This window comes from Lissotriton helveticus, chromosome 2_1, assembly GCF_964261635.1.
Source record: "Lissotriton helveticus chromosome 2_1, aLisHel1.1, whole genome shotgun sequence".
Taxonomy (NCBI): Eukaryota; Metazoa; Chordata; class Amphibia; order Caudata; family Salamandridae; genus Lissotriton; species Lissotriton helveticus.
Genome location: NC_136059.1, coordinates 1,516,815,021 through 1,516,839,384, shown reverse-complemented (window position 1 = coordinate 1,516,839,384; position 24,364 = coordinate 1,516,815,021). Strand labels below are relative to the sequence as shown.

Here is a 24,364-nt window from a genome sequence, read left to right as displayed (position 1 = left end):
CTGTCAGCAATGCGAATCAGAATGTCAATGCAGACAATCATGCGCACGAATGCATGGTTACCCCTATTTCCGACTTAGTGGAACTTTCCCATGAAGCTGTTGACAGTTTTTTCGAAAGCCTGAATGATATGATGTTCTCTCCAGAACAGAAATAGAGACTTTTGAGCAAGCTCGCACACGGCGTTCCCTGAATTCGGCCTTCAACTTTAAAAATAAAGTCACATGAACAATTCTTCCCACCAGTTCACGGACAACAATTTTTTAGCAGCCCCAAATTATTTTTCACAAATTTTTCGGGACACTTATCTTCTGCTTAAAGTAAGAAACTATTCCTAGAGAACTAAGATTTCTATTTTTAGATACTTTATAAACTTTAGTTGCCCGCTGGGATGTTCACAAATATTTTATTATGTGATGAGATGGTCTCGAACTTCCTTTCTGTATAGCTATATTAAGAGCCATTTCATGTGTATTTTTCAAATACCAAATTAGCAATAATGCATACAAATGCGTGTTTACTTTTGCATTTAATTCATAGCTTAAGTGCATACAATATATATGACTGCAATTTTTCAGTATATTTGAAAATTTCAAAATGCATTTATGTGTTTTGGGGTGGTAAGGTATACACTATACTCTATAGTATGTTGTACTATGTTATACTATGCATAGATTAGTAAATATGACCATAGTTAGCGTGGAGTGGGTGTCATGTATTCCTATAGGTTCTGAATCGATCCCCCTATTCCTGACCCTATTCTGGTTAAACTAACTATCAAGTTAACTAACAGTCAGCCCATGAGGCAAGAACAGCCCCCATGATGCAGATACCGTTATCTGACGCAGTCACACTACGGCACAGGAACGTGTTATCTGATTAGGTCATAACGCTTGAGATCTAATTAGACAAGCGACATTCCTCCAGCCCCTGATAAGGCATACGACGTTCTCATAACAAATCAAACCTATGACAACCTGGAAAATCCGTGCGGCCATTGTTTTGATTTCACAGAGAACTTTAGTAAAGAATGTGCTAACGAGCAAGTCGTATGACATCTTTATTGACGTATCTATGTCCATCCTTACGTCAATCTCGGCACCTTTAAGGTATAAATATTGCCGATCTTGCCCTATGCAAACACACGCGTGGTGACAAGACGGAGCAGCCATACTTGCCGAAGCCGAGAGCAGAAGCAGACCCCGCTGACAGCAGCCCCGCCTTCCTGACGCGCTGAGAGACGCGCTGCTATCTCAAGCCGAGAGACCCAGCACCGGCGTTTCTGGGCAGCCCTCGCAGGCAGCCTGGAATATCGAGAGCAGAGAAAGAGATACCATTCCTCATTCATCCTAACTTCCAGGTACAGAACTGAATAACCCCTCACAGAGAATTCTTTAGTTATTCACTTGGCAAAAACAAACTTAACTTAAACTGTAACTTTCTATTCCCGCCCACGCATTAGACTTAGGTCAGGTACACGGGGTAGGCGTATTTAGAAACACCAGTTGAGTACGTTTAGTCAAATGTATATGTGTATGTAAATATATTTTAATCATTTTAAACATCATATGGCTCAGAAACCATATCAATGTTTTTACAGTATTATTTTATACTATTGCTTTTAATGTATGCACTTTACTTAACTATAAGTATTGCAATAATATCGATCCATTTCTCTTGTACGAGAAAAGAGACTGATCAATAAATAACACCTTTTTATTGAACACGCCCGTCTCTTCCTTTTCTCTACAATCTGATGAGACTAAGAATGCACGTACTGACTGAGTAAAATAATTGCCTTGTGCTCACACGACTCTCGAGATTGACTCTTGATTAGGGGAGAGCAAAGTTGTCATGTTCTATGGTTGTCAGAAACTAAATCCCTTCTTGTCTAATCAGGGAAGTTAATTCCTCCTTGAACATTCGAGAAAGTTTCTAGCGAACTCTGAGCTACGCTGGCAAACCCAAAAATTAAGTCTAGTATCGACAGTAGTAGACCTAGTTAACGTCTGGTCTAGGCCTTTACTGCTGTAGGTATTATTCCAATGCGCAGAGCCTATTGGGAAAATAGGAGCTACACTACACAATGGCCATGTGAGCGCACTGTGCCTGGGGGTACTCCTGGCGCCTCTGCCGCCGCCCAGGCCGTTCCGCCACCGCCTCTCTCAGTCCTGGTGTACGGGAGGGTCCGGGGCACTTAGGAAATACAGGCCCCGGCTCCCCCCCAGCGAGTAGGCCTCACTCTCCCGATACGTCCCCCGAGCCTCGGGCCACTGTGGTACAATCGGTGCTGCCACGTGAGTGTTCGCGGGAGGTCGCGCACCCCTCCGCTGTGGCTGGAAGTGTTCCTGGCGCCTCCGCCGCCGCTCAGGCCGTTCCGCCGTCGCCTCACTCTGCCCCGGGTGCACTCGGAAATCTAGTCCCCGGCTGCCGCGTGGGGAATAGGCCACTACAGTCCGTCTTCGGAGAACCACAGAACCCGTTGTCGGATTTGAACCGGAGTTTCACCCGCAGCCGCCGCTCGGTCCCCGGCCTCAGCGAGAGCCTCTGATGTGCATGGATATGCAGGATAAATGATCGGATTGTCCTAGGAGGTCACGTCCCCTCCGGAACTCTCCTAGTCAGCAGCCATCTTGCCCGGCTGCTAGCCACGCCTTTTTACTACTTTTTAACTATGTTCTTAGCTTTTATGATATTTAATTGAGTATTTTTTATTCTAATACTGATGTTCATAATCATACTGGTGTTTTTTATGGATTGTATGATTGTATCTTTTAAGGTCTGTGACCGAAATAAAGATTATTTGAACTGAACTGAATTCACAGTCTTACTGAAAACTGTGTGTTAACTTCAAAAGTCAGTGTCATTGTTTGGAGAAAACATCAAATCTTCTAAGCTGGTAAAGAATTTGTCTACTACTGTAGGTGAAAATTGGACTACCTCGTTAAGTAGATCAATCGCTCATAGATGAGAAGCATCGCCGTCAGCGTCAGTCGCATTAGCAATGTTCGAAGTAGATGATGCCTGTGTGCCTGTTCCTCCACGTATCTCACCGTCTGCAGTTTGCGTCTGTGAGATCTCAATGAATGCCATTGTCAGCCGCTGGGAACAACACAGTGCATGAGCCGTAACTGGTTCAAGCAAAGCATCAACTTCCGTGGGCAGGACTGATGGGAGTGTCAGACAGATGTCTAGCATGCATTCTTCTCCACATAGCAGGCATCAGAAAACAGGTAAGGTGCAATCTTGCCAGATTGGTCAGAATTATAGAAACCACGTGGTATTCAAATCTCTTAAACGAGTGAATCCCAAAATTTGGATTATGCGCTCACGACACTTCATCGCCAGAAAAGTGTTCTCCAAGGTGATCTGGGTGTCGATGGTGAGTTGGCTTGCCATACCGGAGCAGAAGGAGCAAAAATAGTATTCCTGCTACGAGTCCCAAAACGAGAGGCAGGCCGCCAAACACAGAGTGCACGAAGTTTGGAAATATGCCTAGGACTGCTTCAAAGGGTGCTAACAGTCCCGAAATAACTGTCTTAAATACATGTACAATACCACTCGTATCAGACATGTTTAAGATACAACCTAACATTTCTGAGAAATGTACAGGGCAGTTTGTAGTTAAAAGCGCATGTATCTCTGCAGAAGTCCTTGCAACTTGCAGATCATACGTTTCTTTGGCCGAGGTCAGTGGCACAGTTTTTTGTAAAAGAATGGCTTTCAGTCTGCTTAAAGTATCAATTCGTATATAAGAGATGTTCAATGAAGGCCATAATGGTTACTCCCCGTCTGTCTTAGTTTTAAGAAACAATACTTGCATACAGCAAGTGACCCTGGCTGACACGCTTACGAGATAGGCAACATGCCACAGCAGCTGTGATCATTCAACATAATGTAACTTCCATTAGAAAGCTGCCTAAAAATTGGATCTATCACTGCAGCTGGAGAACCTTGCAGGTGGCAGGATAAGTTGTTCGAAGAACCATCGCAGGCCCAGTGTAAGTTAATACCCTGACATAAGAGTGAACCACTTAGTGTATTTTCACAATTCGTACCACTAAGAAACACTTCTTTTCCCCCACTCCAACATTTGTGTGTGTATAAGGTAAACCCCAGGATGTCTTTATGTATTCTTTACCCAACCTTTCACATACGCCTGCTGGTATATGTTTTCAACAATACTGAAAATGGAAAATCGTCACAGGCAGAGTGATTGTACCATGTATTATCCATTCTGTCGCTGGCTTCTCAGAAACAGTTAATGGTAATCTTTCCAGTTTTTCAATGCTCAGCACCGTATAGTCTGCTCCTATTTTTGCCAAAGTGATTGGTTTATCTGTAAGGTTAAATTCAGAAAACAATGACGTGGTGTTGATTAGACGCCATGGCACATAGCCAGAACGAAGGGTTTGCAACGTCCAGTCTAAAAGCATTATAGAACGCAATTGTGATTGACCATGTTGTAACATGACTAAGTCCTGTTCCATTATGTCAATGGCAGAGGATACTATGCTGTCCAAAGAATATATTCTGGATGACAGAGTCGTTAACCCATTGTCAACTACAGAGAGAGATTTCTCTAAATTAATACGATCAATTTCTTGTATCCGTTCTGCAGACTCTGCTTGCGTTGTTTGCTATGCTTCATTATACGTGGCATAAATACCAGCGTATATAAAACGTTTATGACGCGGTTTCACAGGTGCTTGTAACAAGTCCCTCAAATCAACGCCATCTTTAAGTAAAGATAAGTGTTGTTTTACTTCCTTTAGTGCAGATTTTTGTAGCCACTCAAGGCACAGTTTTCCCACACTGTATGATGTTACTAACCCTGGATGTTGTCTCTGGACATATCTTGGATCTGGCCTAGTGAATGTGAACCCTTTGTCTTATTCAGGAATCTATCTTGACAGTTGTTTGTGTCTGTGGGCCAGATTAACAATTTTTTCCAATCAGGATCTGTTCTGTTGTTAAGTAAAATAGTCTTTACGTCGACCACCCCTTCTGAAGTGTTACTGCTTTCAGGTGTAGGTGTAGGTGTAGGTATTGATGGTTTGTTTAAATCTTTAATCTTAGCTAATCCAAGACAAGATGTCTGTTGAACAGTGTCATTCAAAAACATTAATTGTTCTGGGATAATGCAGGCTCTAAATAAGGCTTCTAAGCCCTGCACCTGTCAGTCTTTTGTGCCCCAGACAGTTTTTGTCTCAATGGTGTCTTTCAAGAAGTCAAAGCCTAATGTAGACAGCTGAGCATAAAAGGCAGCGGAATAAATGTGCTTTGTATTTGTCAACATACTTTTCATTCCTGTCCTATTAGCATTTTAATGTAAAATGATTCTGGATTGGAAATATTAAAACCTGAAAAGTATGGAAATTTTCATAAAATGTTTTCGAGCTACCTTTTGGTGGCGTTGGACAATGTTCCCATTGGTTATAAGTAAAAACATTTCTAGGGTTTGCAGATCTATGCAAGAAATGATGACCATAGTGATTATAACAGTACATTTGTTCATAATCTGATGAACCTTCTAAGTATTCATGATTTGTAAATTTTGCAGACATTTCTAAGTCTGACCGGATATTATTAACAGTCTCAAAGTCCCAATCATCAGAAAATGTGCTGGGTGAAAGAAAGTCACTCAAGGAAACCTTGAATTGGTGTGGAACCTTCAAAAGCTCCGCCGGACCAAGAATGTCATATTCAGTTGTGTCCCAAGCTATACCACCTGGTATAGGAATTGCTGTGATGTTCACTGCTGACAAGTCTCTTTGTTCACGATGGGATGATTTATGCGCCTTGAGGAGTAAATTGATGTTCTTTCTTACTGTGTTCTTTGTACTATATTGATCACTTATCAGCATTCCCAAGGTAAATACCATAGTCAACCAAAGTAGAATAAAAAGTACACCTAAGACAGCCCATACTTCAACCCATGGTGAAACCAGATATGCTTTTTCCAGTTGTTGAAAGAGATCTGTTATTTGTTCTTTGAAAGTTATTTTAGCTGGCGGCGTTTCAGGTTCACTTGGATCCTCAGAAAACGTATCAAAGTTAATGAAATAGCTAGAGGCAGTTCTGTCACTTGTAGGGATTGCTTCAGGATTCGAAGAAATCGCTGGAACCACTTGATCACTTGTCATATTAGTATACTCGGATGCTATATCATTGTAGACAAGTGTTTCTTGACAAACTGTTATTTGAGTCTCAGGAGATACAAGTTCCATGGCTTTGTTACATAGTCCTTTGCTCTGTACTGCAGAGTCTTCAAATGTTATCAGTCTTTTAGTTTGAACCTCTTGGATTGTTACCAGATTCAGGCGTCTGCTACATCTTTGCAGTCCACTTGGCCTACTACTTATAATCGGCCACATGATGTGGTTTTACCAGGTCGATGGATACAAACCTGTTCTCCTTTCTTTCAGCAAGGGGCAACAGTAGCACTGTTCTTGATCCGTGGATTGTTAAAACAGGTACTGGTTGTCTGTATGAAGGCTCAAATTCCTTCTTGCCCGCGATCTTTTCTCTGACTAAATCCCCTATCTTTGGAATCCAGGCAGGCCTTGCTGAGATGAGTGGTTTCTCTTCAGTGGTTGTTGGCTTCTGCAGTGTGTTGCTTTGACTTTCTCTTGTTTCATTTAAGTCCTGCAAAACAGCCAAACGCTCTTTGATATCAAAAGGTTTTTGTTCTACCACTGAAGTGTGACGATCAAGGTCCGGGACAATCATTCTAGTTTCAAAAAGGATTTCATATGGAGTGATTCCCCCTAGAGAATTTCTTGGCAGATTGTTAAGACTACGTTCGACACTTATTAGATGTTTTACCCACCTGTCACCCGAGCCTAGTACCCTAGCTGTTATAGATTGCTTTATGTTCCGTTTTTTTCTCTCCACAACCGAATTTCCCTCAGGATGGAATGGACTAGAATACCGCAATGCCACGCCCAGATTGGCCATGGCCTCCCTGTAAGCCTTTGAGCTTAACGCAGGACTTAGTCAGAATGTAGCGTGCCGACTGCGTAGGTGCCGATAAAGACTCGCAAATCTTTTATAACAGTTCGGGCGTCAGCCGAGCGCTGAGGCCACATCCAAATGAATCTTGTCTTAATATTTGTGGGACCGCATTTGTCCATAGGGACGTCTGCGTGTAGATAGTCTAATGCGGTCTAACAATGGTGTCTGTACTGGGCTGGCTACGCTGTAGTCCGGTATCTAGTGGTACAAAAGTGGGTGGTGATGGACGGAGCACTGAACCAATCAAACACTCACACCCAGTCAAAAGATCTGGGTTTAATCCATCACCATTCTTTAGCCCACTCTGCCACCCCAGTTCAGACATGGCTATATACAAATCAGTCTGACTCTGTGACTCATGGGAACAGTCCAGCCCGAACTGCCAAGCCATGCCTTCCCTGGACCGGAAACAAGCTTCTGGGGACCAGTTTCTGGCATTACAGCCGTCTTCAGCCCGGCTTGCTTGAATCCAGTGGCAAAGTGAGCAAGGGACTCACGTCTGAGCATACCTTGCCACGCTTATGGCGGCCAAAAGCGGTACAAAAGGGGTGGTGATGGACGGAGCATCTGAACCAATCAAACATAAGTGTGCCATAAGTGTGGCAGGGTATGCTCAGACGTGAGTCCCTTGCTCACTTTGCCACTGGATTCAAGCAAGCCGAGTTGAAGACGGCTGTAATGCCAGAAACCGGTCCTCGGAAGCTTGTTTCCGGTCCAGGGAAGGCATGGCTTGGCAGTTTGGGCTGGACTGTTCCCATGAGGCACAGGGTCAGACTGATTTGCATATAGCCATGTCTAAACTGGGGTGGCAGAGTGGGCTAAAGAACGGTGATGGATTCAACCCAGATCTTTTGACTGGGTGTAAGCGTTTGATTGGCTCAGATGCTCCGTCCATCACCACCCCCTTTTGTACCGCTTTGGCCGCCATAAGTGTGGCAAGGTATGCTCAGACGTGAGTCCCTTGCTCACTTTGCCACTGGATTCAAGCAAGCCGGTCTGAAGACGGCTGTAATGCCAGAAACCAGTCCTCGGAAGCATGTTTCTGGTCCAGGGAAGGTGGGGCTTGGCAGTTCGGGCTGGACTGTTCCCATGAGGCACAGGGTCAGACTGATTTGCATATAGCCATGTGTGAACTGGGGTGGCAGAGTGGGCTAAAAAACAGTGATGGATTAAACCCAGATCTTTTGACTGGGTGTGAGTGTTTGATTGGCTCAGATGCTCCGTCCATCAGCACCCCCTTTTGTACCGCTTTGGCCGCCATAAGTGTGGCAGGGTATGCTCAGACGTGAGTCCCTTGCTCACTTTGCCACTGGATTCAAGCAAGCCGGGCTGAAGACGGCTGTAATGCCAGAAACCGGTCCTCGGAAGCTTGTTTCCGGTCCAGGGAAGGCATGGCATGGCAGTTGGCTGGACTGTTCCCATGAGGTACAGGGTCAGACTGATTTGCATATAGCCATGTCTGAACTGGGGTGGCAGAGTGGGCTAAAGAACGGTGATGGATTAAACCCAGATCTTTTGACTGGGTGTGAGTGTTTGATTGGCTCAGATGCTCTGTCCATCACCACCCCCTTTTGTACCGCTTTGGCCGCCATAAGTGTGGCAGGGTATGCTCAGACGTGAGTCCCTTGCTCACTTTGCCACTGGATTCAAGCAAGCCGGGCTGAAGATGGCTGTAATGCCAGAAACCGGTCCTCGGAAGCTTGTTTCCGGTCCAGGGAAGGCATGGCTTGGCAGTTCGGGCTGGACTGTTCCCATGAGGCACAGGGTCAGACTGATTTGCATATAGCCATGTCTGAACTGGAGTGGCAGAGTGGGCTAAAGAACGGTGATGGATTAAACCCAGATCTTTTGACTGGGTGTGAGTGTTGGATTGGCTCAGATGCTCCGTCCATCACCACCCCCTTTTGTACCGTAGTCCGGTATCTGGCGGCGTTCTATGCTGCGATCTCTGTTGCAGTCATGGCAATTAATTGCAAACTCGTAAATGTGACTATTCATCCCTGGCCACCAGTACGTCTCTTTTAATTCTAGTAATGATTTAGAGATCCCCTGATGCATCAGACCCTCTCCCAAATGTGCTTCGTGTATCAAAGCTACTCTACGTTTCCTGTTTGGAATTACTCTATCCCCCACTCCAGGGATTCGAGCAAAAGGAACGGAGTTGGCCTCAATTATGTATGAATATTTGAATGGATAATTTTGAGGTAACGCTGCACCGCTGCCTTTACTTGTCGCATTGACAGCTAGCATTATTTCGCCGTCTACTTTCGTTTTTGAACGAGTGATTGCAGCTACGGAAGCCGTTTGCACAGCTGCCTTCGCGGCTTCATCAGCCAATGAATTCCCTGCAACGTGAACGCCATCACGTTGATGACTCAGTGTATGGATCATGTGAGCTTTTTGTAGTTCTTTTTGTAACTGAACTACTTGTTCCCAAAGCAACTTATGCTTGATTGTGCCACCCTTTGCATCTTTGAAACCATTTTCAATCCAGTTCTGCAAGTATTCATTGTAAGACTGAACGCAATACTAGGAATCGCACAATATGAGTGTGGGGAATTCGCGATCAGTATTTTCGAGCGCCATCTTGAATGCTTGTAGTTCAGCTCGCTGAGCTGTACAATCTCCGAGAGATTGTGTTTTTGTGACCATAGGGCGGAATTTACCATCATGCCAGCGACCTTTAACGATCGCACACGCAGCACTATAAGCTTGTTTACCCCCAATTGTGGGTTGTGCTGATCCGTCTATATAAATGATACATTCATACTGCTCTAGAGGCAGAATTTTAGTAGGCAGAGGACATTCTTGTTCGTATTGTAGAAATTCTTGTGTTTTCAAATAGGGGTCAAAAACGTATTCAACGTCTGTTGTAGCAAGAGAATTAACCCATTGTATCCATCTCAGATGTAAAGCCTTTGCATTCGGAATCCTCGCTTTTGTCACTGCCTATAAGGCAGGTACAGGAGTAACGACCATTATGCGTTTTCCCTGTGCTAGGGCTCTCTCTTTTGCTACTGCAGTTTGAACCGCTGTCAGAATTTTTTCTGTAGAAGTGAATTTTATTTCAGCGTGTGTGTGCAAGTGCGATTTGTAAGCTATTGGTACTTTTTCCCCTTCATTAAAGGTTAAGTATGTGAATCCGCATCTTCCTGGAATGATTCGGATTACTAGGTTGCGTACGTTTACTCATATTTGTAAATGTGTTGTTGCTAACATGTCTGTTTGTACAGAACGTAAAATTTCTGTGTGTTTTTGAGTTCAATTAACTTTTAAAATCTTGTTTGATCAATTCGTAGAGAGGTTTCACCCTTACTGCGTAATTTAGAATGTAAGTTCTTCCGAAATTTAGGAAACCTAGAATTGACTGTAAGTTCTTTGGAGGTTGGAGCAGCGCACACTTTTCTAAAAAGTTGGCTGCCAGGCTTTTGCCTTCACTTGATAATTCATATCCTAGGAACAGGACGTTGAGGTGGGCAATTCTTGATTTTTTAAAATTTAATTTACACCCTTCAGAGGCGAAGCCAAGTATTATGGTGTTCACCCTGCTCAAGTGCCTATCCAAGTCATCATCTGTTAGATAGATGTCATTGACATATGTTACTGCCTCATCATCATAGGTTTGTAGTAACTCTGTTACTCTGGCTTAAAATAACCCTGGACTATTCTTGAATCCCTGGGGGAGACGAAAGAAGTGACGTTGTGTCCCCATAATTGAGAAAGCGGTCAAATACCTGCTTTCTAGTGCAATGTTTTGACAGAAGAAATCATTTGAAATATCTAATGTAGTTTTATATTTTTTAAGCACAATGTTATTCATTAGTGCTGCACTGTGTGCATTTTGTATTGCAAACGTTTTGCAACAGGAGTTTAAGTGTCTGTTATCCAAAACTAGACATTATGTATTGTCTGGTTTGGAGACAGGAAATAAAGGATTGTTCATGGACGAGGTGCATGTTTCAATCACCCCTCGGTATTCAAGTTGATCTAGGATCTCCCTGACTTGTTTTTTAGCTTCTTGTTTAACTGGATACTGCCTTTGTGCAGTTGGTTGAGTTTTTAACTGTATTTTATGTTGAGGAGAATCCTCATCCCATCCTACATGATTTTTATATAATGTAGGTGTCTGGGCTACTGCCCATTTTTATATAATGCAGGTGCCTGGGCTACTGCCCATTTCCTGGCATAGGTGTATTTTTTATGAATTGGAATATGGTTGGAGAAAGCTGGCATAATGATTTGTTCGCCATGTGGGCACTCCCTGACAAATTCAGGTGGCCAGTCTAGTTCAGCTAGAAGAATGTCATAACCCATGGAGAGCTTCCCCCAAAAGAGTGCTCTTATTTTTCTAGTTATATCCCCCTCCATCTGGAGTGTTACTTCATATAACTTATGTGGGACACTAACCCTGGTATCAGCAGTTTTAACTTGGATGTACTCATTCAAGCCCACTGTCTCCAGATGATCCTTCAAGATCTTGCGAGCTACGGTAACTTCTGCTGCGCTGTCCAACATTGTTTGAGCCCACTCCCCGTTCTTGAGTTGTGTCCTCAAGATCCTCGGCATATCTGATTTTTAGACCTGCTACTTTCTTTTTGGTGAATTGGGTTTTCTTTTTTTTAGGAACGTGTTGATCGTCTTTGGACTTCACGCGTTCTTCCTTTTGTTCTTATCGTCCTCTTTTTTCGGATTTCTGTGATGAAGTCTGCAAGGTGCGAGAGGAACGAATATCAGTATCTTGATATCTATCAGGTTTTCTCAAATTATCCCTATATCTGAGGTTATACCTCCTTTCTCCTTTTGAGGAGACCTACCTCGGGATTGAGAACGCTTCTCTTTAGTGTTCTCCCACTTCTTTTTAGGAACAGTGAGAGTGTTTTTAATAAAGAACTTTTCCGGACTTTCAGTCAGTTGGGGTTTTACTGGTTTACCACCTAAACTGTCTCTACCTAGTTCTTCATAGGATTTTTCAATTATTCTGGCCAGTTCATATGGTTTCTCAGTTACATCAAATTCTCTTAGCTTTTGGCGGATCGCCACGGATGCTACTTCACCTTTAATATTAGCTAATATTATTGTTGAGACCTGTTTGAAATCTTTCTGTAGTTTCATACTTAGAGTTAAAGCAGGCGCTGCCCCGTATTCATTATGAATCTGTTTCAGGATGTCTGGTATTACGCCATAGACGGAACACCATGTGTTTTTGTGTACATTGCAGCAAAGACTGTACCCCAAGTGTCGCAGTCCTCCAGGTGTGGTGCGATCCCCATTGGTAAACAGATTGTTAAAATCCTGTGTTTCTCATGAGGGGTAGTATCGGGAAGTACTGCCTCGATTTGAGTAATTATTTGAGCTATCCAGAATGGAATTTGTTCCCGTTTTGCAGGTAATTTACCAATGACTGATTGTATAGTCTGTGGTGTGATTTTATTTGTGTTCCCCTGGTAGGGGTGTGTTGTGGAATCCTTATAGGAAGTTGGACTGTTAGAGCCCGCATGACATATTGAACTGTCTGTGTAATATTATTAGTTGTTTCAGTTGAACTAATAGTTCGGCACCTGTCATGTGTTCAATGTCAGGATGTGGTGTATAGCTGGCTGGTACCGGCCATGTTGCTCCTGGTCTACCTAGTGGACCGAGCCTCGTAATGTGATTTTTATGTTGTAGGGCGCCTTTAAACCAGAGTGCATGCACTTGGTAAGTTAGTGGAATTTCAATGTCCTTGAAAGGAATGTATTTCGTTGGATGTTCTTCTACTTTGTAGAATTGAGACACATGTGTTACTGGATTTGCTTCAGGGAAGATAATCCATGAATAGAATATCTCTGTCTGCCGATAATTCTTGTGCCTCAATCACAAAAATTACCCTACCACCTCTTGATGCTGGCCATTTGTTATAAGTTTTATAGTGTTGGCTTTCCTTAAATTTTCTGGGATGATTATAGCATCCGGGTCGTATTCATTAAAGCCTGTAACGTCTACGCCTGGTAGGGCTGCAGCTCCACCGGTTGCGTTGTTGTCGCCATTATCCGACATTGTTTAATGAAAGTTTGCAAAGCAAGTTTCAAGGAAACAAAGATAAGGTGCACAATATTTTGGAACACTGTATCCTTCAACATTGAACAAACCAAAACTAGCTATGGCGGATATTTTATCCTTTTACCCACTCCAGACGTCTATTGGAGTATTTTACGGGAAAAAGGGGTCTCTGAGAAAAGCACGGCTGAGTTACTTTAGTATCTAGCGTTAAATTAGTGTCTTACCAAACGTTGGGCGCCATGTAGTGTAGTTCCTATATTCCCAATAGGCTATGCACATTGGAATAATATATCCTATAGATTAGACATAGGACTGAGGTCGACTAGGTCTCTATCGAATATATTAAACTTAATAGTGAGTGCCAGCTAGCTCAGAGGCCACTAGAAACTTTCTCGAATTCACAAGAAGGGATTTGTTTCTGACAACCGAATAAATATGACAACTTTGTTTCCCAAGAATAAGAAATGTATCTCTAGAGTCGCGGAAACAATGGAAAAGTATTTCACTCAGTCACTCGTGCATGCTTCGTTTTTACAGAGGTGCAGAGAAATAGCGAGACAGGCGTTTTCAATAAAGGTTTTATTGAACAGTCTTCTTTCTCATGCAAGTAAAGTGAACTGCTACAATCGTAATGCAGACTGCAAAGTATAATCCGTACAGCGAGAACAATATTATAAAATAATACTGTAAGAGCATTGTATGGTTTCTAAACCATATATAAATACATACATAAATAACAATGGCTAAAAATACTCAACTGGTGCTTCTAAAATACACCTACCCCAATGTACCTAACCTAAGTCTAGTACGAGGGAAGAAGTAAGTGTGGTTTAGCATAGGTTTAGTTTTTCTTTGCCAAGAATCTATCCAAGATTTCTCTAGGTTCTAATCAGCTCCATACCTTAGTTTAGAATGAAGGAGGTCTGGTATCTCAGACTCGGGACTCGATTTCCCAACACCCCGCAAGGGGAGCTTGGAAACACTGGAGCTCGATTCTCACCAGGAGAAATGCAGCCTCTTGATCAGTGCATCAGCTGGAGGGTCAGCTTCCTTCGGCACTTGCTGTAGCGAGCTGCATCGGGCAAGTAGATAGTCGAACTGCTCCGAACCACCGTGTCTTGCTAGAGCAAGTGAAGGCATATTTATACCTTGAAGGTGTCTGGTTTGACGTAAAGTCGGGCATAATAACGCCAGGAAAGAACCCCTAGGGAATAGCAGTTAATGCAAAGTACACGAGTTCTTGGACAAATCAATATTCAAGCAAGGGAAGGTCCCTGACTGCTTAAGACGATTTTCCAAGAAATCGTTGTGACGTATGGTACGGGTGGAAAGTAGCCATGCCTGTATTTGGTTTGCATGGGCTATGTCTAAATAAGGGAATTAATTATATGCCTATATTAGGGCAATGTGAATTGTAACTATATAAGGGCATAAATCGGGAAAATTCACTCGGAGCCTAAAACGCCACACAACCCCATCTTATCCTAATAGTATGGCTTGAAGTAACGGATAGGCTATCTCAAGTGTCTGAACTAAAATGTCGACCTCAGAAAGCATGTCTGTTAGACGAATAGACATGACCAAAAAGAGCGAGAAAACATAGTTTTTATTGGTTTTGTCCAAGAAGGACATAGTAATGGCCTTGGTTGTGCTCATAACACCAAAAGGAGAGACCTTGTTGAGAGATGTGCCAAATGGGGCCACAGCATAAAGTATGAAACAGAATAAAAGGGTAAAAAACTGCAGGAGCATCGTGTCGACCGGAAGTTAGACAAAAATGTTCTCCATTGTCCACAAAGTAATAGTAATCTTGTAACAGTGGGTTGTGATTCTCATGTGGTTACCTCCATATGAAATGTAAAGATGTCGATTGTGATTCTTTTGCCAATCATCACTTCCTTGGCAATGCGCAATGCTATAAACTTTGTTCTTACTTGACATTCTGTGCCCAAGGAGGGTTTTGTTGTTGCATTACTTATTTTTAACGTGCATGAAATGTGAATATATGCATATTTGAAATGGAGTTGCTCTGAAATGGCTGGCCCATTCTGACATATCTATGGTAACTGTCTAATATGTAGAAGGCTGATATGAAACATTTATGTTTGTAGGGTACATCAGGGTATATTAGCGCTCATGGCTCACAACATGCACAGCTGTGTTGATACGAATGGTAGCTGTGGAGAAGAGAACCTGAACAGTGCTCAATGCACATTAAAGCTTTTCCAAACATCTCACTTACTTGGGGAGCAATAAATGTTTTGCCTCAGATGACAGTCCTCCTGGTCCAGGTGACACAAATCTTCTTTTTCCTTAGCTCGTAATGAAAAAACTGTGGTTGCAATTAGAGGACCTATTGGGAGAAATATAGAGAAAAGTGTGTGCTTACCGATTATCACATGTTCTTGCTTCACATCCACAATCTAGTAAAATACAGAGGGGCCAATTTTCAGAGGCATGTGAAGTAGTACTCTAGTATGTCAAAAATAATCTGCAATATTCATATACAATTTATTCAAATAGAACGGAATGTGCCAACTTCGCACTTTTAAATTATGGAGTTGGATGTTTTGAGGTTATTTCGCAAAAGCATTAAGAAATGAGTGCAAATCATAGCTCGCACACTAAATGTAATGCTCATGACATCACCCTTAATAAAACAGATGCAATTACAAATGTTCAAATCATCCTACAGATGTTATTAGATATCACATTACCCTTGACAGAGACGACTATGAATGTGGTGTAATTAATTAGTTTGATTATGGGCTGTTGTTTCGTTACATTTCACTTTTAGGTGCTGTTATTTATTGTCATAACTATTGTGAGGCCATAAGCGTTGCTTTTGTGAGATTTGTAGGTTCTGCTCTTAACCATAACCAGGCTAGTTCATAAGGTTTTTGGTTTTAATTAGTAACCATAATGGCACTTTAACTGTTTTTTAAACATATGTTGAGGTGTTATGACCAATGTTGTGCAAAGCTTCACCAAAACTTTCCTTTTTTCTGTGATTTATGGGGATTTTTGGATAGTATACAACATTCAAGACTTCCCTGTGCCCAACCTTCCGTGACTGGCCATCCCCACCTAGGGACGGCCTTTGGCAGTGCGCAACAGGAGCTGGTCACAGGCCTGGGAACAGGGCCTGACTTCTGGCCATATGCTGAGTCCCAATTTCCTTGCTTGGCACCCATCACATCGTGGGCTGCCAACCCCAGCTATGCATGGCCTGCAGCTGGGGGAAGCGGGGTTGGGTGCAGGGCCCTGCCTACAGCCTGCCACTCTGCTAGTCTGATCATCCTCAGCGACTGGCCAACACCTGATGTGCCTGGAGAATGGCCATGTGCAGCAAGGGTTGGATGAAGTGCCTGGCCTGCCCTGAACTCCGTGGGCAGTCAACTCCTGCTATTCACAGCATTTAGTCAGGCCCTACCCTGTGCAGGAGTCCATGCACTACTGGAGGCTGCTAGGCACTGCAACCACCACACCATGTGCGGCCATCCCCACAGTGGGGCCATTGGTAAAGCACAGCAATAGTGCTCTATATAGTATTTTTTTATAAAAACTATAAAAAATGAAACAAGTTACTTACCTGTAACTTTAGTTCTCCAGTATTGGTAACTTTCATAGATTCCCATAGCTTGTATCATTCCCCGTCGTCGGAATGGGAGCCTCGGTAATAAAATATATAAATATATATATACGTAGATAAACCAAAAGAGGTACAAAAGAGGAAAAATTAGGCCTAGGCCTTATACTATTTTGTAACCTATATGTGTCCTTTTGTAAAAAAAAGACCCAAATGTAGAGCACCAACCAATCAGAACAGCCTCACCCTGTAGAACCTTCCTGAGAAAGCTCAGAGCCTCAGATTTTCGTAGCCGTTGTATAGCCCGAATGACATATGCAATAATTGTTGTAATATCTTTATTCGGCAATTTTTATCACCATAAAAGAGTACATATACATATACAAACCCAATTTTACCAATAAAAAATTATAAAACACAATAAAAACAAGGAGAACTCCTTTTGATAAATTTACAGCACATCAGGGTTAGGAACGGCCTATAGAGCCCCCCGGGAACAATTTTAATAAACGGGAGCGTATCAACCATGCTTTTCCCAGAAATTTAGCCACCCCACAGATCATAAAGGCAGATGAAGAGTCTGTAGAAAGGACACGAAGTGCCTGGCTATGGCACCTCAACCCTAATTCTCTGCAGACGGGTTTCAACCAGAATTTCCGCGCCCCTTTATAGGCTGGGCATGCGAAAAACAGATGGGCCACCGATTCCTTTGGGGCCGCACAGCCGGGGCAAGTCTGCGGGAGGGCGTCAGGGTTCGACCATCTTGCCGTGAACTCGTACACCGGGAGAGTCCCATACCGCAATTTCAGATACAGCGCTCGGTCCAACGGTTTAGATATCAAGTCTAGAAAGGGTTCCAGTTTCCTCACACACTTAATTGATAAGAATTGGTCAGTAAGAGAACCCACATTCATAGCCCTCGTGGCCTTGCTCTGTACCCAGTCCCAGTAAAGTTTTTTTATAACAGCTTTAGGTGGCGGGGATTGTGACTCCCATGCCTCTCTTAGACCCAGATTAAAGGCCAGATCTTTCAATTTTTTCAACCATCCTATTTTGTTACATGTGTCCAGCAAGAGTAGATCGTCCAGCCCATCTGCATACTTAGCAAGCTCCTCAGTTCTTCTAAGTCGGGACCAAAAGAGCAACGGGCGTAGCCTCACCAAGTCTTTTAAAGATCTTCTGCCCAGATCTAGTCTTAGGGGGATCATTGGGGTTGAAGCGGGAAGAGCAACCGCTTTCCTGAAGAAATTGTTTTCCGCCACCATCAGGTCTGAAACCCCTTCGAACCCCCAGAGTTCAGAACCATATAGTGCTGCCGGAAGAATCTGTCCCTCGTAGATGGCCATAACTGGAGAGACCGGTTTGCTACTTGATTCCCGGAGTTCCTTCAACGTCACCCCGGAAACTCGGCGATGACTAAGTAGCATTTTGGAAAGATGATCTTTCCAGGTCATACGATTATTTATCCGTACTCCTAAATAATCAAAGGATGTGACCAGCTCAAGGGGGGCACTATTAAGCACGAAATGATTTTTAAATCTTTTTGAGGGGGCAAAAGCCATCAATTTAGTTTTCGATGTATTGATGGTTAAGCCTCGAGTAGTGCAAAAGGAGCTAAACAGGTTCAAAAGTTTTTGTAAGCCCACCGGGGATTTGGAGATTAATAGGGTATCGTCCGCGAAGAGAAGTGTGGGGATTCTCTCCCCCGCCAGGGATGGGGCATCCGTCTCTTCCCCCTTCAGATGGTCCACCACTCCATTTACGAATAGGGAGAAGAGGGTCGGAGCCATAACACAACCCTGGCGTACTCCTCTCCGCACAGGGATCCTATCTGTTAATTGTCCCTGCGATCCCCATCTAACCCGCGCATAATTCCCCTCATGCAGCTTCATTAAGAGATACAGAAGACTACTGGGAAACCCCATTTCACTAAGTATTTGCCAAAGTTTTGCACGAGGGACCAGCTCGAATGCAGTCTTGAGATCTATGAAGGCCATATACAAACTGCCTTTCTTGATGGTAACCGCCTTCCAATAGATTGCAAAAAAACGAAAGACCTGGTCCATCGTGCCAACCTTCCTTCTGAACCCCGCTTGTAAGTGGGAGAGAACACTAGCCTCCTCTATCCAGTCATCTACTCGCGAGATGATGACCCTGCCAACCACTTTCTGAATGATGTCAATCAGACTAATAGGTCTGTAGTTCGCAGGGTCATCTCTTGCCCCCTTCTTATGCACAGTAACTACCTCGGCTCCTTTCCAGGAGTCTGGTACTTGGTGACCCCTCGTGATTAGATTTATTATTCTGGCAATTAGTTTAGCCCAGGTTTCTGGCTCAGCCATCAGCAAATCTCCGGGGATCCCATCCTGCCCAGCAGCTTTCTTAGGGGTAAGGTGTCTGATTGCCATCATTACTTCTGAGGACGAAAATGACAAGGCTATCTCATCCGGTTGTACCCCAACGCCCAACCCATTCGCCCCAGAACTCGATGTATCCTCTAAGTCGCCATATAGGGCTGAAAAGTGAGTAAACCATTGCTGACTAGTTATATGAACAGCCAGAGGTTGCGATTTACCCTGCCTTGTTTTATTAATCAAATCCCAAAAGAGGTTCGAGTTCCTACTGCTCGCAGCCGAGGAGAGTTCCTGCCAATGTCGTTCCTCCCACTCACGTTTGGCCAGAAACAAAGCCTTCAGATAATCCCCCCTGGCCGCTCTAACCAGTACGGGGTCACCCGAAAGCAGAGCTCTAGTCAGGTTTTTCCTGGTACACTTGCAATATTCAGTATACCATGGTTTAGAAAGAGTAGAAGGCTTAGCGGGAGCCCTATTGCCTTTCCCCTTAGAAATAAAAAATTGGCCAACTTGATCTATTGTCGATTTATAGACAAAGTCAAGTGAGGGGTGATGGGGATCACTGGTCCAATTATCTCCTTCCCAGATCTCTAATTTAGTGGACAAGCCCTCAATCAGGGTTTTAATGGTACCCATATCGTCCTCTTTAAGGTTAGCCTTGTCCCATTTTAATCTACGGTTATTATTACATGGGACCACCTCTTTAGTTGTTATTAAGGTGACGCTAACCCCCCTGGCGTTAGAAGCCCCCCAATTAAACTTACAGCACAAGGGGTTGTGATCACTATCCTGGCTAGGAGAGACCTTCATATCAATTAGGTCCGCCCAGAATCCAACATCCATTAAGATGTAATCTATTCGGGACGGGCCTGAGAGTCTATTAAAGGTCACTGCCCCTGCCTGATCGGATAGGGTCCTGCCATTAAGGGCTCTTAATTTATAATCCCTAGTCAGTGCGTTCAATTGAATGGCCCTAGGTGACCACTTCTTAATAGGGGGGAGGGAGAGCGTTGGAATGGACCATTTCGAATCCTCCTCTTCAATTCCCAGGGGATCATCTCCAAGGAGAGGTTCGAAAGTACAATTGAAATCACCCCCCACCAGGATTTTAGCCGAACAAGGACAGTTGGCTAAGGCCAATTCAAGAGCTGATAGAGTCGAGGAGTTAGAGTCGCCCGGTGTCCCTCTAGCGTAAACATTAAGAAGATCGAGCCTGGCTGCATCCTCCCGTCCTCTTGCCGAGAGGTGGAGTAAATCATTACACTCCACATTGTGGCATGTGACCCCCCAATTCAGATCTATTTTTAACCAAACGGTGAGCCCACCCGCTGGTCTGCCCTTACCTTTGCTTACAGCTGGTACGAAGTGGGTGCTGTACCCCGATTTGTGTAGCGGGACTAAGCTCCATGTTTCCTGGAAGAGGCAAACATCAAACTGCTCAATGAATGTATGCCACTCCGGGATATCCAGTTTCCTCTTTAACCCGGCAATATTCCAGGAAAGGAGGTTTATTACCCGTTTTCCTCCAGGGATAGAAGTATTACCCACCACCGTCAGACTCTCATCAACCGCCCTGCCTGCCAGACTCCCCCCCTCCCTGACCAATGAAGTGGTGATTTTAGAGTGACCAGCCATTATAGATAGAGACCCGGCTAGCCTAGAATCTTCATTGAGCTCGTTAATGATGGCCGTACGGGCTGAAGGAAAACTAACTACTCCTGCTTCTATAATCCCACCGTCTAATCCAGTTACCTCTGCTTCCTGAAAATCGTTTCCCCCCCCCCAAATCCCAAACTTCAATCGCAGTCTTCCAGCCCTGAAAGCTGAGAAAACCGATTGTAAGTATCCAACGGGGTAAACGGTATCAGGTGATTCATCCTGGGGCCCGTGTTCAACGAATGTCTATAAGGAACCGTAGACCAAGCAGGGTGAAGATCAGGCACCCTGGTGGACTGGTGCCTATACTGGTGATGGTTATTACTATAGGGGATTAAAGGGGGCGGCCTGAAAGACTGAGGTCTATTAGCGTATTTAAAACTAGTGGTTTCAAACCTGGGATAAAAAAATGTTAAGGCCCGTGGGGTAATGCCGGTTTCCCCGTTCCCGGGTGGCCAGTTTAAGATGTAATCAACTGCCCGGGGGTCTCTAAAGTTAACCACCACTAAATCTCCCTCTATATTTTTCTTGGTACTCCCCAGCCAGTTAATCCTTCTGACATGAACTATGTCCCCATCTATATTCGGTGCTATCGGCCTGTGCAACCTCAGCCAGTGGATGATTTTGTTCTTAAGGTCAACATAACCCTCCTTCTTATTACCTATTAACTGTGGCACCCCCGTTAAAATCACAACGTAAGGCACAGCTTCAGGGGGGATCTCGACTTGTGGGACCCTTTTATGAGCTTTTCTACTATTTTCACCATCCCGATGTACGTTTTGAGTGTTACTGGTCGAAGCCTTTAAGGTTGAGTTAGTGGGGACAGCACTCGATACAGTAACTGCTGCCTTTAGATGTTTAGACGGCGATGAATTTAATGGAGGAGGATCAACTCTGCCCTGGGGCTGACTATTTTGCTTAATCTTTGCGGGGGCAGATGGAATTCCAAGTTCCTTTGGGGGTGTGGTGGGAAGGGGCCCTGTCGGGGTTATAAAGTGGACCGCCCCCTTCCCTTTATTAATGCTTGCAGTGGACAAACTAGTTATGGCGGCTTCCAGTATAGTTAATCTAATTTCAACCCTCTTAATAGACTCATTAATAGGGCGGAGAAGAGATCTCAACAAGAATTCCAAATTCCCTGTCGCTGAGGAGAAAAGTTGAGGTGAAGTAGCAGATGGGATCGCTCCATCGTTGTTAATTGGAGCCGCATCTTGTGCATCCACAACAACCGGGCAATAGGTCGTTATAGGCGTACCCTGGGGAGTATGATCCTGCTCTACAGCTGATTGCACCTCGCATGCAAAAGGAATTTTGGACCCTTTACCAAAAACGGTGTGCGATGTTTTGGCTGTGCCTGGTACCACCCTATGTTTCTTCCTTCTTTTGCTAGGGGGGAGGGCGGTGGATCTGAACTACAGAGAAGGACTTTGCTTTATGCTGCTTATGTTTAGAAATCTCATTTACACCGCTACAGCTGGGGGTGGGTGAGTCGTTTACGATGTCCTCCACGGGCATTCCGGGGGAGGCTACAAAGTCACGAAACAATAAAGGAACTCCGTCTTGGCTAGAGTTAACCTCACTCAAATCAATCAGATCTGTCGAATCTCCCTCCCGGTTCAATGTATGAAGACTATCGGGGAGGGGTCTGCATTTCATAATCTCAACAGAGCGGCGCCGCTCTGCCCTACGCTCTGCTAAGATAGCGTCCTTTTCCCCTTCGCTTTTCTTAGGAAAATAATTCTCCAGTGAGCCATTTCGTAATTTCAAATTTTTACCCGGAGTAGCCTCATCTGTTGCCATGTCCTTCTTGTGTCGAAATGCTATCCTCCGAACTGCAAGAAGAAAGGGGTCAGGCCCTGCCCGGCCTCTTCCGGCCCCGGACGGCCACAGACGGTCCCGCCCTTGTCCCGGGCTTCTCCCGGCGCCCTCCCGCGCGCTCCCGCGCAGCGGGAACAGCTACTTCTTTTAAGGTAGACTAGGGGGTGTGGCTGGCAGGGAGAGGAGCCCAGCTGACAGGGGCGCGCGGGGACTCCTGGAACACAGAGTCCACCCGCTCTACCCTCGCAGCCCTGCCGGTGTCACAACAGCCCCAAGCAATGTTCCACACGCTGCAGACCGCGAAGCGGGACCCGCGCAGTGGGTCCGGCGAGCAGCAGCGGCCAACAGGGAAGAAACAGCAAAGGTCCGTAGTTCTGAGTCCGTGGCGTTGTAAAAAGATATGAGACGCTCCCGCTGGTGTGAACGCTGATGGTAATTAAATACCGGTGTGGTTGAGGGCGCGGCCGGCAGGGAGAGGAGCCCAGCTGACAGGGGCGCGCGGGGACTCCTGGAACACAGAGTCCACCCGCTCTACCCTCGCAGCCCTGCCGGTGTCACAACAGCCCCAAGCAATGTTCCACACGCTGCAGACCGCGAAGCGGGACCCGCGCAGCGGGTCCGGCGAGCAGCAGCGGCCAACAGGGAAGAAACAGCAAAGGTCCGTAGTTCTGAGTCCGTGGCGTTGTAAAAAGATATGAGACGCTCCCGCTGGTGTGAACGCTGATGGTAATTAAATACCGGTGTGGTTGAGGGCGCGGCCGGCAGGGAGAGGAGCCCAGCTGACAGGGGCGCGCGGGGACTCCTGGAACACAGAGTCCACCCGCTCTACCCTCGCAGCCCTGCCGGTGTCACAACAGCCCCAAGCAATGTTCCACACGCTGCAGACCGCGAAGCGGGACCCGCGCAGCGGGTCCGGCGAGCAGCAGCGGCCAACAGGGAAGAAACAGCAAAGGTCCGTAGTTCTGAGCCCGTGGCGTTGTAAAAAGATATGAGACGCTCCCGCTGGTGTGAACGCTGATGGTAATTAAATACCGGTGTGGTTGAGGGCGCGGCCGGCAGGGAGAGGAGCCCAGCTGACAGGGGCGCGCGGGGACTCCTGGAACACAGAGTCCACCCGCTCTACCCTCGCAGCCCTGCCGGTGTCACAACAGCCCCAAGCAATGTTCCACACGCTGCAGACCGCGAAGCGGGACCCGCGCAGCGGGTCCGGCGAGCAGCAGCGGCCAACAGGGAAGAAACAGCAAAGGTCCGTAGTTCTGAGTCCGTGGCGTTGTAAAAAGATATGAGACGCTCCCGCTGGTGTGAACGCTGATGGTAATTAAATACCGGTGTGGTTGAGGGCGCGGCCGGCAGGGAGAGGAGCCCAGCTGACAGGGGCGCGCGGGGACTCCTGGAACACAGAGTCCACCCGCTCTACCCTCGCAGCCCTGCCGGTGTCACAACAGCCCCAAGCAATGTTCCACACGCTGCAGACCGCGAAGCGGGACCCGCGCAGCGGGTCCGGCGAGCAGCAGCGGCCAACAGGGAAGAAACAGCAAAGGTCCGTAGTTCTGAGTCCGTGGCGTTGTAAAAAGATATGAGACGCTCCCGCTGGTGTGAACGCTGATGGTAATTAAATACCGGTGTGGTTGAGGGCGCGGCCGGCAGGGAGAGGAGCCCAGCTGACAGGGGCGCGCGGGGACTCCTGGAACACAGAGTCCACCCGCTCTACCCTCGCAGCCCTGCCGGTGTCACAACAGCCCCAAGCAATGTTCCACACGCTGCAGACCGCGAAGCGGGACCCGCGCAGCGGGTCCGGCGAGCAGCAGCGGCCAACAGGGAAGAAACAGCAAAGGTCCGTAGTTCTGAGTCCGTGGCGTTGTAAAAAGATATGAGACGCTCCCCATGCCAAAA

The 24,364-nt window shown here is 45.5% G+C and overlaps 1 protein-coding gene across 4 annotated transcripts in view; it reads right to left on the bottom strand.

The window, feature by feature from the left end:
* Nucleotides 1–24,364, bottom strand: part of LOC144818736 (uncharacterized) — a 224,650-nt gene that overhangs the window by 158,674 nt on the left and 41,612 nt on the right. For all 4 annotated transcript variants that reach the window (XM_078676434.1, XM_078676432.1, XM_078676433.1 and 1 more), the window contains exon 3: nucleotides 15,297–15,407. In XM_078676434.1, the coding sequence (XP_078532560.1) occupies nucleotides 15,297–15,407 (111 nt within the window). The remainder of the gene's footprint in view (nucleotides 1–15,296; nucleotides 15,408–24,364) is intronic.